This window comes from Hypanus sabinus, chromosome 20 (genome assembly GCF_030144855.1).
Source record: "Hypanus sabinus isolate sHypSab1 chromosome 20, sHypSab1.hap1, whole genome shotgun sequence".
Lineage (NCBI taxonomy): Eukaryota > Metazoa > Chordata > Chondrichthyes > Myliobatiformes > Dasyatidae > Hypanus > Hypanus sabinus.
Window position 1 is genome coordinate 13,722,597 of NC_082725.1, and position 17,821 is coordinate 13,740,417.

Consider the following 17,821-nt stretch of genomic DNA (forward strand, 5'->3'; position numbering starts at 1 on the left):
GTTTCAGGCCGAGACCTATCATCAGGACTGGAAAGGAAAGGGGAGGACACCAGGATAACAATGGGGGATGGAGGAGTACAAGCTGACAAGTGATACATAATTCTCCATTTAGCCTGCTGCTCTTATGAAACACAACTGATTAGACCTGTCACTGGGGATCAATGACCTGTGTTTTGAACTGTAAGATTAGAGGATACCTCTGGGAAATACTTTCATGGTTATTGTAAAGCATGTTGTGTGGCAACAGTGTCCACATCTACTGACGCCACTCGGACTTGGTGTCTGTAATTGAGCTGACAGGCCCGTCAGTACAACTAATAACAAACAACAACTCACTGAAATGTAGGATTAACACGGACATGTCAGTTAAGATATTACTGATGGGGATACGTAGAAAAGACTTAATTGACCGATTGGTTCCAGAAGAGCAGGCTATGCCATTTCTACAGGATGTAAAGAGATAAAGAAGCAACAGGCTTGTTTCTAAAGCAATTAGCATCAGCAGGAATGAAGGAAGAGGTGATATGTTAGTGTACACAAGCGGTCAGCATAAGTAATGTGGTTCCTGTTAATAAGCCTTTTAAGTACAGATGAACTCTAGAGAAAAGTGACAATGATTGACTGAATCAAAGGGATGTTTTGTTAAATCAGATGCTGACCAGCAGCAGACATTTCATCCTGGGTTTGTCAAGAACTAATAGTTTGTGTTTTGGTAAGAAGTGAGGTTGAGGCTTTGGGCCTGCTCTGGCTGCTCTGGGATTTGGGTCGATGGACTCACTTTTGTTCTGCATGCTGTTACTTGCTTTTATTGTTTGCATAATTTGTGTTTTTTCTCTCTCTCTCTGTGTATTGGGTGTTTGTTAGTTTTTTTTTAATGGGTTCTTTTGGGTTTCCTATTTTGTGGCTGCCTGTAAGGAAACAAATCTCCATGTCATATAATTTATACATGCTTTCATAATAAATGTACTTTGAACTTCGGTCAAGAAAATGTTCAAATATTTGTCTTTCATATGTAATCTCAGAATTGGATGACAGGGATCACATATAATTATGCTTAAGGCATAATAACCATATCTGGGGAGTTTGGATAGGACATGATTTTTGCTGGAAGTATGCTGAAATTGAATAAGTTAAAATTACAGTTCTTATAGTTGTGAGAGTTCAGAAACACTTTACATCTCGATGGAGTGGTTTTTAAGTTCTCCTGGAACTTTGTCTGTGGAGGATTTCTTTGCTGATTTGCAAAAAAACTAATGAACAAAGTCTAATCTGGTTACTTCTAAGAGTTGAGTGATTCTGAAATCTCATAACCATATAGGATGATAGCACTAAGTTTCAGCAAAAATCGTGTTCTATCCAAACTCATGATGTGGACAGATACATATCTATTGCAGAGAGTTAGCACTCGTTATATTAGCAAATTACCCCACAATGGGCTTCTCTGTTAGTTGGATTGTTGACGGGCCTCCTAGTTGTTGGATGTATGGTTATCAAAGTTTTTAATGCTAAAGTCCCCAACAGTACACAACAAAATCATCTAGAAGGCAAATGAACTGTAATTATTAGATTTACCAATAACATGTCTGAAAATTAAACCTATTTTCATGGCACAAAGGAAATTCAAAGATGCATAACTAGAATTATTTTCAAGGACAAGTTACAATGGAAGAAATAATGTATGCTTTGTACAGCTAAATATAGAATGAGAAAAATCAATGAATAAATGCTAAGGTTTTTTCTTCCGATCTACTTAATTCTCCAGATTTTTTTTCTCAAAGTAATGCTGCCAGTTAAGAAGAATGCTAGCCGGCTCAACGTCTATGGTAATATCTATGTGCTCTGGGGCAAATTCCTGCCAAACTGATTTCCCTCTTTTTCTTTTAGTAGACCGTTCATTCATTATGTGCTGTGTTGAATTGACATGAACAAACGTGATCTTTCCATGACCATGATTATTCTTGGCAAATTTTTCTACAGAAGTGGTTTGCCATTGGCTTCTCTTGAACAGTGTCTTTACCAAATGGGTGACCTCAGCCATTATCAATACTCTTCAGAGATTGTCTGCCTGGTGTCAGTGGTCACATAACCAGGACTTGTGATGTGCACCAGATGGCCATCCATCACCTGTTCCCATGGCTTCACCTGACTCTGATCGGGGGGGGGGTGGGTGGTGGGTGGTATTAAGCAGGTGCTACACCTTTCCCAAGGGTGACCTGCAGGTTAGGGGAGGGAAGGACTGCCTTACACCTTCTTTGGTAGAGAAGTATCTCCACCCTACCACCCAATTCAGCAGACCATTCTTTCTAAATTCCTTCCTTGCTTCCATGAAGAACGTATCTTCCCCAAACACATGATGATATTGTCGGTCCTCATACCTCATATTTTGGTTAAAATGTTTACATTCAAAAGTGGACCTTAACATGAGGCTTAAATTTTGTCTTTAATTTAGAGTAAATGAGATTTGCACACATGTGGTTAAATCTACAAGACTGCAAACAGAAGACAAAGATGCACTTAGTAATCCGTACTTAAAAAAAGCTCAAGGAAACAATTCCAGAACTTCCTCTGCTTGCTGCTTAATTCCACGCCAAACATGAGTGAATTAGGTGTCAATAAATTGATGATACTATGTTGTTATAATACTGAATAACTGGTCAGAAAAATTCACTTTATCAGTCTAGAGTCTTAAACTCTTCGGAGGAATTAATACTGGAGACTTAAAAAATAAATAGTTCCATCTAAACCTTCCAAACTGTTTTCTGATCATTAAGTGTAATTTATATTTCCTGGTTTAGTTTTGTGTCCCTGTCATGGTTGGCTGTATCACAAACACGAGAAAATCTGCAGATGCTAGACTTGATGGCATGAGCTTTTGATAATTGCTCCCCACTCCTCTCCTTCACGATTCCCCATTCCTGTTTCCTTCTCTCGCCTTATCTCCTTACCTTCCCATCACGTCCCCCTGGTGCTCTTCCTCTTCCCTTTCTTCCATGGTCTTCTGTCCTCTCCTCTCAGATTCCCCCTTCTCCAGCCCATTATCTCGTTCACCAGTTGGCTTCACAGCTCTTTACCTCACCTCCTCCTAGTTTCACCTATCACCTAGTACTTCTTCCTCCCCTCCTCCCACCTTCTTACTCTGACTTCTCCCAGTCCTTTCCAGTCTTGAAGAAGGGGCTCGGCCCAAAACGTTGACTGTTTACTTCTTTCCATAGATGCTGCCTGGCCTGCTGAGTTCCTCCAACATTTTGTACGTGTAGCATGATTGGCTGGAAAAGGCTTGCTTTCAGGATGAAGTGTGAAAAATAGGAAAACATCACACTCAAAATTGAACTTTCAAGTTATTTCCCAATTACTACATCCAGTTTTCAAAATTAATTATTCTTGGTATTTGAGATAGAAGTAATTCGTCAAAGAACCACCAATACTATATGCAATAATTCATGAATTTCCAGGTGCATAGGATTCAAACAGGACAACTAACCTTTGAAAACAAATACTTCAGGTTAGACTTTGAGGCCACATTGCCAGGTTCATTGTTTACGTGATGGCAATTTAAAGATATATACAGCAAAGAGAAGAGGAGCTTAACCAATTGACCTACCTTTGGGTTAATCACCAGGTGGGTCCTGATGTTGTGCTCCTTTAGGTAGGGATCTCTGACATGTCCATTACCCTCCTCCACTTTATACACACCGTTCAAATGCTCCAATGTGATTGACGTAATATGCACACGACTAGCACAATCATAAATAAAATGTTAAAAAAGGGAACATTACACAGAATCCAAAAAAAATGTTAAAAAACAAGAACTGGACGGTAGTTCAAGCTTGGAAACTGAACATGCACAAATCACAATATCTAATCTCTGGTATATCTCAGTATTATTGTCTCAGTCATGTCAGAATGCCAAGAAAGTACATACAATAATGTTATTAACAGATAAAGTTCAACTTTACATTTTATCATGAAGAAATTACAGAACTACATCTGACAGCTGAGGGCAGCTGAAGTTGTGGACCATGAAGAATAGGAGTAGGAAGGAACAGGCTCTTTGTTCATCACTGTGTTGACAGCTGACAACATACTCTTCAGCTTTCATTGCAGTATAATCTCTGATCCTGTTCTTCTCCTTCCTTATACCATTTTAGTTCTGCCTGTAGCATTCTCACCTGAGGCAGAAGTTCATCTACCCAATTGTTACTGCGGGGGCCTGCATTTGTAATACAGGCTGACACATCATTGAAGAACTGAATGTAAAATCAAGGTGGAGATATAAGAACTTCTGGTACCAAATGAAGAGAAAAAAATAATATCCTAGTGCTTGTCACCAGCCAATATTGCCAGATTTATTCCTGTTTTTGAAACCTTGATTTCAATGTGACCAACACATCATGATAGTAGTGGTTGTATTTTAAAAGTAATTCATCTGAACACTGAGTTTCATTTACAGTATAAGCTTTTCGTTCCAAACTTTTGCAATGTACCTCCCATCATTTTCGTAACCCAACTTAGGTTACCTCCAATTCCATGAGTTTCAATTACAGTATAATTCTAGTCATAGATGAAGATCCGTATCGGATTATTCCGCAAGATCTCAAATCAAAATACATCAAACCTTTTTTCATTACTTCAGCGACTTAGCTGATAATTTACTTTGTTAAGACGTAAGCACATTTTCTGCAAAATTGTGCCGATCATTCCTTTCATCCAGTTATTTTGACTCTGTAACTTATGGATGCTGTTTACATTTTCTTGCATCTTTCCTGCTCCAAAAGCAAGCACCATGCGAGGAACAGTGTCGCACCATGTACAAAATCCTGTTGGGTATGCAAGGGTGAATCATTTTGGGAAGTGTGAGCTTTGTAGTGTGATGCAAAAACATTTTTCATATTGTTTTATTTTATGCAAGGAGAAAACTGTTTTGCATCTGTTTTGATCTTATCTCATTAATTTATACTCACAAAGAGGAAAATTATAATAAATAAGCCAAACCAATTTATATGTAGCTTGCTTTACAGATCACAACCCTTCCTTTCATATCTACTATACCGTATGTTCTTTATGTTGATAAGCAAAATCATTATAAATAAGAGTAATGTCCTTCATGGGTTAATGGGCCCTCTTCTCTTTTTCCAGTCAGCAGCATCCTCTCTCAGTCAGCACTATGGCATTCAGTTCCTTGTCATCTCCATCTATGCCAGACATTGCTGTTGTTTGCTTTGCACCAGCCCTCCTCTCAGCAGCACACCTGATTTCTGTCTTTACTGACTTCTAATGAGAGATTATTGACTTGAATGTTCGGTCGGGTTCTCTCTCTACAAATATTTGTGGAGTAATGCTGACATTTTCTGTGTATATTTCAGATAGCCACATCTGCAGCTTTTAGCTTTTGAATGCCGCTCCATCTGTCTGGGTCGCTGGCGGCTCTTCTGAAGTTTGGAAATTACAACATTAAAAAAGTTTATTTATTCCACCAAGCCTATGGATTCACAAATCGCCATAACCTATTGACTCACTTTAAGGACTCGTCATCTCATGTTCTTTATATTTATTGTTTATTTATTATTATTATTATTTTTTTTTTCTCACTTTCTTCTGGGCATACTCAGTAAATCCAAGAACCATAATAGAATTAATAAAAGACTACACCCAACAGGGGCAAACAACCAATGTGTAAAAGACAACAATGTGCAAATATGAAATAAAAAAATAAATAATAATAATAAATAAATAAACAGTAAATATCATGAAAGTGATTCCATTGGCTGTGGGAACAGTTCAGTGATGGGGCAAGTTAAGTTATCCCCACAGATTCAAGAGTCTGATGGTTGAGGGGTAATAAATGTTCCTGAATCTTGTGCTGCCGGTCCTAAAGCTTCTGTACCTTCTTAATGACTGCAGCAAGAAGAGGGCATGACCTGGGTGGTGGGAGTCCCTGATGATGGATGCTGCTTTACTGTGCCAATGCTCTGTGTAGATGTGTTCAGTGATGGGAGGGCTTTACTTGTGATGGACTCAGCCATATCTACTACCTTTTGTAGGACTTTCCATATTGTGTTTCCATATTGGAACAGTGCATCTAAGAGGGTTTCTTAAAATAACTAAAAAGGGGGCTGTACTGGACCTTATTTTGGGAAAGGAGCCCGGTCAAGTGATGAACCTTCCAGTGAGGGAACATTTAGGAAACAGTGATCATAGTTTCCTGAATTTTAAGACAGCTATGAACAGACCTTGTGGGGAAGTATTAAATTGGAAGAGGGAGTATAATGAGAGTGTTAGGCAGGAGCTAGGGAGAATTAATTGGGAATGGACATTTTGGGGCAAGTCCATATCTGACATGTGGAGATGCATGAAGACCTCTGCAAAGCCCACAGAGCAGGTAAATTCAAGTGAGATGGAAGGACAAGTATGGGAAGACAAGTAAGGAAACCTTGTATTACGAGAAGGGTGGTGAGTTGAATAAAGAAGCACATATAGGGTTTGGGGAGCTAAAATTGGAGTATATGAAGAAATCTGAAAAGAATTCAAGAGGGTTTGTTTGGAGAGCCAGTGGGGGCCAGCAGAAAATCAAACAGAATTAATGAGAACCCCAAGGCATTCAAAATAGACATCAAGCGTAAGACAATAACTAAGCAGAGGGTGGGACCACTAAAGGATAAAGAAGGGAACGTGTGCTAGGAGGTGGGGAATGAGGGTGAGGTCTATAATGAGTACTTTGCATCAGTATCCACCAAGGCAAAATGGTAGATGTAACACCAGCGTGGAGCATACTGATATGCTAGGACATTTTTAGATAAAGAAAGATGTCATATCTTGAAGAATGTTAAGGTAGATAAATCTCCAGAGCCTTTTGGTATACTGTATATAGAGAGATGTCAGTAATGAGATTTCTGAGGCTTTGATCAAGATCTTTGTGTCCCCCTAGTCATAGGCATGATCTTAGATGGCTGGTGAGTGGCGAATATTGTTCCTTCGTTCAAGAGAAATAGGGATAGTCCTGGAAATTTTCAAACTGTGAGGCCCATGTCAGTGGCATGGAAGCTACTTGAAAGGATTATTAGGGATAGAACTTACGAACATTTGCAAAAGCAGGTTATGTCTTACTAACTTGATTAAGTTTTTCAAGGAGATGATGAAAGTAGAGCAGTGCATGAAGCCTATGTGGATTTTGGTAAAGTGTTCAAAATGATCCCTCATAATAGGCTCACCCAGAAGATTAAGATGCACAGAATCTATGGTGATCTGGTTGTCTAGATTCAGTACTGACTTGTCCATAGAAGACAGTGGATAGTTGTTAATGGATCTTATTATTGCATGATCAGACAGCCGCTATGTTTTCCCCAGGTTAAAATGTCTACGTGCATTTAAGATGAGAGGAGGAGTTTTTCAAGGAGTTATGCGAGTCAACACCTTCTGACCCTATGTCACCCCTTTCTAATGATATGACTTCAGTTTTTACCCACAGAGCAATAACACCACCACATTCTGATATAATGTGGATTCTTGGGCATTAAGCTCCCAGCTATAATCTTCTTTCAGCCATGATGCCTACAGCGTCATACATACCGATTTGTAACTGTGCTACAAGTTCATCTGATTTAGTCTGTATACAGCGCGCTTTTAAATACCGTTTTGTATTCTCCCTTTTCGATTTTGTTCTCATTCTGTTGACTGAAATTTTGTCCTATCATCATCCTCTCCTTGCTAGGAGTCTCACTACACGTCGCCTCCGTCTGTAAACCAACTACCTCATCTTCAGCATTATCACTCTGGTTCCCATCGCCCTGCCAAATTAGCTTAAACCCACCTGAACAACTCTAGCCAACCTGCCTGCAAAGATATTGGACCTCCTCAGGTTCAGGTGTAACCCGTCCCTGTTGTACAGGTCATACCTTCCCGTCATACATGAGCTTGCTGTCTTATGTGTGCTATATGTGACCAGTGCTGCATGTGACTGTGATACGCCTTGGCGCCAGAGTAACACTGTTTCATTTGGCCGTATTCATGGATATTCAAATGTCGTTGAATGACAACTAAACCTGCATTTGAACTTGAAAACTACGTACTGCAAGGTCAATATGATTCCTTATGTTTTGTAACACTTATTAAATTAAATTTTTTTATATACTGTATACATCTTATTGTAATTTATATAATTTCTCATGTATTACACTGCAATCTTGCCATGAATTAAGTTTCATAATATTAAACCTAATTCTGGTTCTATCATTATGATGTCAAAAATCACAAAGAGGTTCAAGTAAGTTATAAATTCATCCACTAACAAACAATGATTTTCACAACAATTTAATATTGCAGGAGAATTCATGAGGAATTTTAGTCAAAATGCTTGATTTTTCCCACCGCATTGCTGTCTGGGATTGTGCCTGTCCTTTATCCTCACAGCTGTATAAACAAGGTGAAGCTAATTACAAATTGCAGCCGGTCACACTGGAAGTCTGCAGCTGCCCAGTTGCCTGGCTTTCTCCGTTACTACTATAACATTACCTTTGTGTTTGACAGCTGATTTAGCACGCAGTACAATACAAAATCTGTTACACTGATGAGCTCTACTCATGGAGACCGGGGAAAGGAATTGGAGAAAACAGCTGGTTCAGCCTACTTAGATAAGAGCTGAGGGGGATATTAGTGTTGTCTAGAGATACGATATTTCTCTTCAGGACTTTTCTATTCCAAGGGAATGGCAGGTGCCAAAGACATGCTGGCAAAGGCATCTACACCAAGGGAATTAGGTATCTTCCTTTTATACCCAAAAAGGACTACACCACACGAGTGCAATATCAGCTTCTTCATTATGGCAATAACAATTAAATTAGTCTAATTTGCAAAAGCGGATCTTGTTAATTGAAACAATTACAATTGTATTTCAAATGGATTCTTAGCAAATTCATTGCCAGCATTTCTCAGAAGCTTATGCTCGCAACTGGCCTAGAGCCTGGTTATGGGGAAGCGGAAGGTGGCAGGACCAGGATGAATGAAGGTATGTGCAAAACACTCAAAGCCAGAAGGAGTCTTCGGCGAGAACAAGGAGAAATAATAACTTATTTTCAAAATGTGCTTTGCAGCTTCAGATACAGATTTAGAATTTTCATTATTGTCATGTCTGAAATATGATTAACCGGGACAACCTTTCAAAACAGGACTTATAACAGCACAAATAACTTGGTTGCTGTTTGTTAATGGATGGATTCATATTTACTTACATTACATTGAGTGACTTCTGAGGCTTATTAATAGAACAACAGGAGGACACTGGGCAAGCAATAAAATATTCAGCGTAAGGCAATTTATCACAATTTATAACATTATGACATAAAACTCATTTGTATCGCCGTAATGAAAATCTATACACCTGCTTGTGCAACTTGCCAGTTTTGGCAGTGTTCCCTTTTGGCAGCAGAGGTATTGCCAATAGAATATTCCAGAATAACATTTACATCATATGCAGTCTATCAGTTTCAAAAGGTTTTTGAAGTAGAGACTTATTCTTATAGATTTCCCATGTACCAAATCTTTTTACATTCTGGTATTCGGCGAGGAGAAAGACACGGGCAAACACAAGAGATCCTGCAGATGCTGAAAATCTTAAGTCACACACACACACACACACACACACACACACACACACACACAATGCAGGAGGAACTCAGTGGGACAGGCAGCATCTACGGAAGAGAATAGACAGTTGACATTTTAGGCCGAGACCATTGATCAGAAATATGGATTATGCTTGGATTTGGGAGAGGTATATTGATATGTAGAACAAATCAAGATTAAGGAGGAGGAGGTATTGGGCGTGTTAAAAATCCTTAGGGTGTAATGAGATACTTAAGGAAGTGGTGAAATCAGATACAATCAAAACATATAAGAGGCATGTAACCATATAATAATTACAGCACGGAAACAGGCCATCTTGGCCCTTCTAGTCCATGCTGAACGCTTACTCTCACCTAGTCTCACCTACCTGCACTCAGCCCATAACCCTCCATTCCTTTCCTGTCCATATACCTATCCAATTTTTTTTAAATGACAAAATCAAACCTGCCTCTACCACTTCTACTGGAAGCTCATTCCACACAGCTACCACTCTGAGTAAAGAAGTTCCTCCTCGTGGTACCCCTAAACTTTTGCCCCCTTAACTCTCAACTCATGTCCTCTTGTTTGAATCTTCCCTACTCTCAATGGAAAAAGCCTATCCATGTCAACTCTATCTATCCCCCTCATAATTTTAAATACCTCTATCAAGTCCCCCCCCCCCAACCTTCTACACTCCAAAGAATAAAGACCTAACTTGTTCAACCTTTCTCTGTAACTTAGGTGCTGAAACTCAGGTAACATTCTAGTACTCTCCTCTGTACTCTCTCTATTTTGTTGACATCTTTCCTATAATTCGGTGACCAGAACTGTCCAGAATACTCCAAATTTGGCCTTACCAATGCCTTGTACAATTTTAACATTATATCCCAACTCCTATACTCAATGCTCTGCTTTATAAAGGCCAGTATACCAAAAGCTTTCTTCACCACCCTATCCACATGAGATTCCACCTTCAGGGAACTATGCACCATTATTCCCAGATCACTCTGTTCTACTGCATTCCTCAATGCCCTACCATTTACCATGTATGTCCTATTTGGATTATTCCTACCAAAATGTAGCACCTCACACTTATCAGCATTAAACTCCATCTGCTATCTTTCAGCCCACTCTTCTAACTGGCCTGAATCTCTCTGCAAGCTTTGAAAACCTACTTCATTATCCACAATGCCACCTACCTTAGTATCATCTGCATACTTACTAATCCAATTTACCACCCCATCATCTAGATCATTAATGTATATGACAAACAAAATTGGACCCAGTACAGATCCCTGAGGCATACCATTAGTAGACAATACATGTAGGCATGTAGACAATATATGAACAAATAGGGAATATGAGATCAATTTAGATTGGTTTCCTGTCAGTGCAAGTATGATGGGCTGAAGGGCCTGTCCTGTATGAACACTACTTCACCATTCCCCTTTCTCACTATTTATTTTTTATAGACATAGAAACATAGAAAACCTACAGCACACTACAGGTCCTTCGACCCACAAAGTTGTGCTGAACATGTCCCTCCTTTAGAAATAACTAGACTTACCGACAGTGCTCTATTTATAGTAACTAATATTAATTTTTTATGCCTTGTACTCAAAACAACAAATGTCACGATGCATGTCAGTGACAATAAACTGGATTTTGATTCTAAAAGCTCACGTAGCATACGGGTCTAGAAAGTTTAAAGCCAGCATAATAGAGCTAACAATCCATGATACTGAGGCCGTGGGATAGATTAGACGGTTGATTACAGGCTATTCAGAGAGATTTGATTGCTGAAAAGCTCTTCCAGCAAGAACTTCTGAATGAAAAATGTTATCACCGTATTCACCTACATATACGGCTAAGAGGCACCCCTCACCCCCACCCAACCATCCCTGACCCTCCAACCTTCATAACTCCTCTTCTCCCTCCTTCTTTTACTTGCTCAGATGTGAATTATGCTAATTTCACTCATTTCAGAATCAGAATCAGAATCAGAATCAGGCTTACTACCACTGATATATGTTGTGCAATATACTAAAATACTATAAATTACAATAAGAAATAAGTATTAAAATTAAATTAAATAAGTAAATTAAAGAAAGCAAAAATAGTGAGGTAGTGTTCATGGGGTGGTTCATCGTCCATTCAGAAATCTAATGACGGAGGGAAGAAGCTGTTCCTGAAATGTTCTGTGTGTATGCTCTGATCTATTTCCTTTTATCATTCACTACAGTATTTTCTCAGGCCAACCTAAACATAATTTTCAAAATTCATGACAAGGAGCAGATAGTCAATGCTCCCTATTTCCTTGGGTCTGTACCTTTTTCAGAACATTGGCCATGGGCTTGAATGGTTAAGTTACATTTTCCTTCTGCTTTGATGCGACCTAACTTGTAGAACTTCTGGATTTCCAGCATCGATGGTCCTTTTGTCTTCAGACCTTTAAATGCAGTGGCTTCCTGTTAATTGGGACAATTCAGGACCAGGATATTTTGGCCCAATAACACAGCTGCCCAATCAGCCTAAGTTTTATGGAGATAGTTAAAAAGGGATAAAAAAAGACAAACTACCATTTAACTGAGTAACAGATTATGTATTTAAATGAAATACATAACAGACTAGAAAACTCTCAAAACTAATACAGTACAGGTGTCCCGCTTTACGAATGTTTGCTTTACGCCACTTCGCTTTTACAAAAGACCTACATTAGTAACCTGTTTTCACATTACAAAGAAGATTTTCGCTTTTACGAAAATTTTTCCCATATAAATTAATGGTTCTTTGCTTTATGCCATTTCGGCTTAAGAAAGGTTTCATAGGAACACTAACTTTGTAAAGGGGGGACACCTGTACCATTAGTTCTTAGAAGTTTTTGATGGAGAAATTCATTCAATGTACAGTGGCGTGTTCTTTTGATTGACTCTAAACAAATAAAATCAGTGTGGACACCTAGTGTAGATAACGGACTGCCTTCATATTATGTTCTTGACAATTGCAACTCCCAAATCTTAATTTTCATTGCAACATTCAAGTTGATTTATGATACATTCAAATTGTTCATAGTTCTTGTTGAAGTAGTGAAATCATTTCTTTTTCGCTCCCAGCCATTTATGGAATCTCCAAGCCTGAATACTTGAAACCACACTGAGCAGAATGTTTCTGAATTGCCTTACCTCTTCTTTCTTGCCAACTATCAGTGACAAGATATACTGTTTTTTGAACGCAAGCACATGCAACTGATGCCATTTAAGAATGGTTCGCTCTGAGCATGGTGTTGTGTCTAATGGCCGCACAAGTGCATGACTGAAGCTTGTTAGAAACTGTTCAGCAAGTCTCCTGTCCAAATTAAGAAGATTTGTGTCCCAAATAAACCTGGCTGTTTTCACGATCAGCTTCTGTTCTTTAAGAGTTGTCCCAAATAAATTGATGCATCAATTAACCCATGGCCCAATTAACCAGAATCCACTGTATTTACCACGGGGCACAACAGGGAACACAGCTAGAGAAAGGAGTGTTGTTTTGTCAGAAAAAGCTCACTTTGTTTCAGTTCCAGGCCTTGAAATGCATTACGACTGGTACAAACAAGAACGGCATTGTAACAAGTGGGAGGTTTTGCTTCATGGGTACTTTGGAGCTTAATCCTCTATGGGAACAGCTGCATTTTTAGATGAATATTAATAAGGGTTCCACATTTAATGCAGCAGAGTTTTGTGATAAGTCATTAATCAGATAATTAGGTCCTGCAACACTTGCAATAATGCATTATTTGACAGTAAGCCAAATTATGGATAATAACTAGATGTCCTAATTGAGTGCTTTCCACCTCACTACATTTCCCTAATGATGCGCTTAAGTAACAATATTTTTAAATCTGTGATTGGGAGTCTGCTGTTTTTTCACCCAGATGCTATTGCACAACTTGTCACTGAGAAAACAGGTGGCTACTTTAGAACATAGCATATACAACAGTACAGCTCAGGAATAGGCCCTTTAACCTACAGTGTCTGAATAGACCATGATGCCAATTGAAACTAATCCCCATCTGCATATTGTCTATATTCCTCTATCCCCTGTCTATTCATGTGCACCTGCCCTGGTGATGCATTCCAGGCAGCTTTCAGTCTCTGTTTATAAACACTTGTGTTGTATGTTTCCTTTAAACTTACACCCTCTCACCTTTATGCTATGTCCTCCGGAATTTCTATACTAAGAGAAAGACTGTGACCATCCACCGTCTCTATGTCTCTTATAATTTTATATATTTTCTTTATCAGGTTACCCTTCAGTCTCTGTCATTCCTGACAAGTCAGACCAAGTTTGTCCAACCTCTCCTTGTAGTGAATACTCTCTGATGCAGACAACACCCTGAGGATGCTCCTGTACATCCTCAGCAAATCCTTCACATCCTTCCTGTAAGATGGCGGGCATAACCAAACATCTATACAGCCGCAACGTGACTTTCTGACTGCTCAACCAGAGGTTTTAGGTTAAGGGTAAATGGCAAAATGTTTACAAGGAATCTGAGGGGAACTTAGAGGGTGGTGTGAATGTGTGAACAAGTTGCCAGCAGAACTCAATGATGTGGGTTCTATGTCAATACTTAAGAGAAGTCTAGATATGTACATGGATGGGAGGGATATGGAGGACAGCTTAATGGGAGTAGGCAGATGTAACTGTTTGGTATGGACTAGATTGGCCGGTTTCTGTACTGTAGTGCTCTATGGCTCTGTGACCCTAAATGACAAAGGCAAGTATGCTGTATATTTTCTTTACCACCTTATCTCCTTGTGTTGCCACAAACTCTACTTGGAACTTGCCATTGACTATACACTTTCCCTTTACAGTTGGATCTCCCAAGGCCTAATAACTCACATTTGTCTTCAATGAATCCATCTTCCATGTCTGTTCTCACTTTTCTAACAGAATCCTTGGACACCCTTCATAAACATTCACTAATCTGCCAATTTCTGTGTCACCTGCAATCTTACAGGTTGGCCGACCTCCATTTTCATCACAACAATGGTACCAGTGTTGAACTGGAGGGGGACTAATATTCTAGTGGGAAGGTTTGTTAATGCTGCACGGTGGGCTTTAAACTTGAGTCACAAGGGCCTGAAAAGTTAGTGGAGGGGTTGTGGAGGCAGATGTTGGTAAGAATTCAGATGAAGTTAGGAATCAAAGGGTTGAGCATGGAATGACTAGTGTCCTGAGCTGCAAATATTTCAATGCAAGAAGTATCGTAGGAAAGTGGATAATAGAGCTGAAGATAAGGTAGCTGGTTTACAAACACAGGCAATGTGTGGTGAGGAAGGGCTGTTGAAAGGGCAAGATTGCAATCAACAGGATGAGTTGCAACGTAAAAGGTGGACTAAATAGAAAAGGGGTGAATATGGGACTGTAGGTGTTGTATTTGAATATGGAACAAAGTAGATGAACTTGCCGCACAGTTGCAAATAGGCAGGTATGATGTTGCAGGCGTCACTGAGTCATGGCTGAAAGTAGATTATAGCTGGGAGCTTAATGTCCAAGGATACATATTGTATCAATAGGACGGGCAGGAAGGCAGAGGGGGCAGCATTGCTCTGTTGGTAAAAAATGAAATCAAATCATCAGAAAGAGGTGACGGAGGGTCAGAAGGTGTTGCATCATTGTGAATAGAGCTGAGGAACTGTAAGGGTAAAAGTCTCTGATGGGTGTAGTATACAGACTCCCAAACAGTAGTAAGGATGTGGCCTACAAATTAAAATGGGAGACAGAGAATACATGTCAAAAGGGCAGTCATGGGGGGGATTTCAATATGCAGGTAGACTGGGAAAATCAGGTTGGTGCCCTATTTCCAGGAGGGGGAATTTCTAGAGAGACTATGAAATGGCTTTTTAGTGCAGCTCATTGTTGAGCCCACTAGAGGATCAGCTATTCTGGATTGGGTGTTGTGCAAAGAACTTGAAGTGATTAGAGACCTTAGGGTAAAAGAACTGTCAGGGGCAAGTGATCATAATATGATTGAATTCACCCTGAGATTTGAGAAGAAGTTAAGGTCAGATGCATCAGTATTACAGTGGAGTAAAGGGAATTACAGAGGCATGAGAGAGGAGTTGCCCAGAGTTGACCAGGAGTTGGCCTGGTCGAGGGAAGTGCTTGGTGTGAAAAATGCTAGACTTTGGCTCGAGAGTCTTCGGCGAGGAGGCTGAGGGAGGAGACTATGCCAGGCACAATTGGAGGGGGTGAAGACATGACCGCTAAGCTGATTCAGTGTGCTACGTGCATGATGTGGGAGGTCAGGGACACTGATGGTGCCCCTGGCTGCTACAGCTGTGGAAAGTGTGTCCAGATTCAGCTTCTGAAGGAGCATGTTGCAGCACTGAGGAGAGAACTGCATGACCTCAGGTTTATCCGCGAAAACGAGAGCTTTCTGGACAGGACCTACAGTGAGGTTGTTACACCGAGGATACCGGAACTGAGAAAGGGGGCGACGATGAGGAAGGAAAGGATGCTTGAAGTTCAGGAGACCCCAGGGGACGTACCTCTCGTAAACAGGTTCACCCTCTTGGAAGCTGTCAGGACAGAAGATACTGCCAGTCTGAGAGGCGGACAGGTCTGCGAGCCGAAAATTGGTACAGAAGCAGAGCCGAGGAGTCAGACATCAGGAAGAGCTGTGGTCGCAGGGGACTCCATAGTACGAGGTACGGAAAGGGGATTCTGCGGCAACAGGCGAGATTTAAGGATGATGTGTTGCCTCCCTGGTGCTAGGATCCAGGACATCACGGACTGATCGCAGGGAATCCTCAAGGGTGAAGGTGAACAGCCGGAAGTGGTAGTGCATGTCGGCACAAATGACATTGGGAAGAAGAGGAAGGACATTCTGCAGCGGGACTTCAGAGAACTCGGAAGAAGGCTGAAAAGCAGGACTTCCAGGGTGGTTATCTCTGGTTTGCTTCCAGTTCCTCGTGCTGGAGAGGGCAGGAACAGGGAGATAATGGATCTGAATGTGTGGCTGAGGAACTGGTGCAGGAAGCAAGGATTTACATTCTTGGACCACTGGGATCTGTTTTGGGGTAGGGATGAATTGTACAAAAGGGACGGGTTGCACCTTAATAGGTGGGGGACCAGCATTCTGGCAGACAGGTTTGCCACTGCAACACGGATGTGTTTAAACTAAGTAGTCGGGGGGAGGGGATGAACTGAAAATATAAGGATGGAGTTAAAGGGAAAGTGAAAATAAGAGAAGTTAAAAAGGACAACAGAATCAATGGAGTAGAAAGCTCAAGAAGAGATCATACAGTATGGCCAAGTGAAATAGGAATTGATATGAAAGGAGAGGGGAGTAACAAATTAAAAGTATTATATATGAGTGCACGAAGTATAAGGAATAAAGTAGATGAGCTTGAGGCTCAGTTTGAAATTGGCAAGTACGATGTTGTGGGAATAACAGAGACATGGCTTCAAGCAGACAGGGCCTGGGAAATGAATATTTCTGGTAAGTCCCCGGGACCTGATGCTCTGCATCCCAGGGTACTTAAAGAGGTGGCTCTAGAAATCGTGGACACATTGGTAATCATTTTTCAATGTTCTATAGATTCAGGAACAGTTCTTGCGGATTGGAGGGTAGCTAATGTTGTCCCACTTTTCAAGAAAGGAGGGAGAGAGAAAACAGTGAATTATAGACCGGTTAGCCTGATGTCAGTGGTGGGAAAGATGCTGGAGTCAATTATAAAAGAGGAAATTACAACACATTTGGATAGCAGTAGAAAGATCAGTCCGAGAGCATGGATTTATGAAGGGAAAATCATGCTTGACTAATCTTCTGGAGCTTTTTGAGGATGTAACTATGAAAATGGACAAGGGAGAGCTAGTGGATGTAGTGTTCCTGGACTTCCAGAAAGCTTTTGATGAAGTCCCACATAGGAGATTAGTGGGCAAAATTAGGGCACATGGTATTGGGGGCAGAGTACTGACATGGATTGAAAATTGGCTGGCTGACAGGAAACAAAGAGTAGTGATTAACGAGTCCCTTTCGGAATGGCAGGCTGTGACCAGTGGGGTAGTGCAAGGTTCGGTGCTGGGACCGCAGCTGTTTACAATATATATTAATGATTTAGATGAAGGGGTTAAAAGTAACATTAGCAAATTTGCTGATGACACAAAGCTGGGTGGCAGTGTGAAATTTCAGGAGGATGTTTTGAGAATGCAGGGTGACTTGGACAGGTTGGGTGAG

The 17,821-nt window shown here is 40.4% G+C and overlaps 1 protein-coding gene across 1 annotated transcript in view; it reads right to left on the bottom strand.

Annotated features, from left to right (window-relative positions):
- Window positions 1-17,821, bottom strand: part of LOC132378312 (adenylate cyclase type 2-like) — a 507,293-nt gene that overhangs the window by 111,313 nt on the left and 378,159 nt on the right. Inside the window, exon 12 of the mRNA XM_059945128.1 lies at window positions 3,602-3,734. Within this exon, the coding sequence (XP_059801111.1) occupies window positions 3,602-3,734 (133 nt within the window). The remainder of the gene's footprint in view (window positions 1-3,601; window positions 3,735-17,821) is intronic.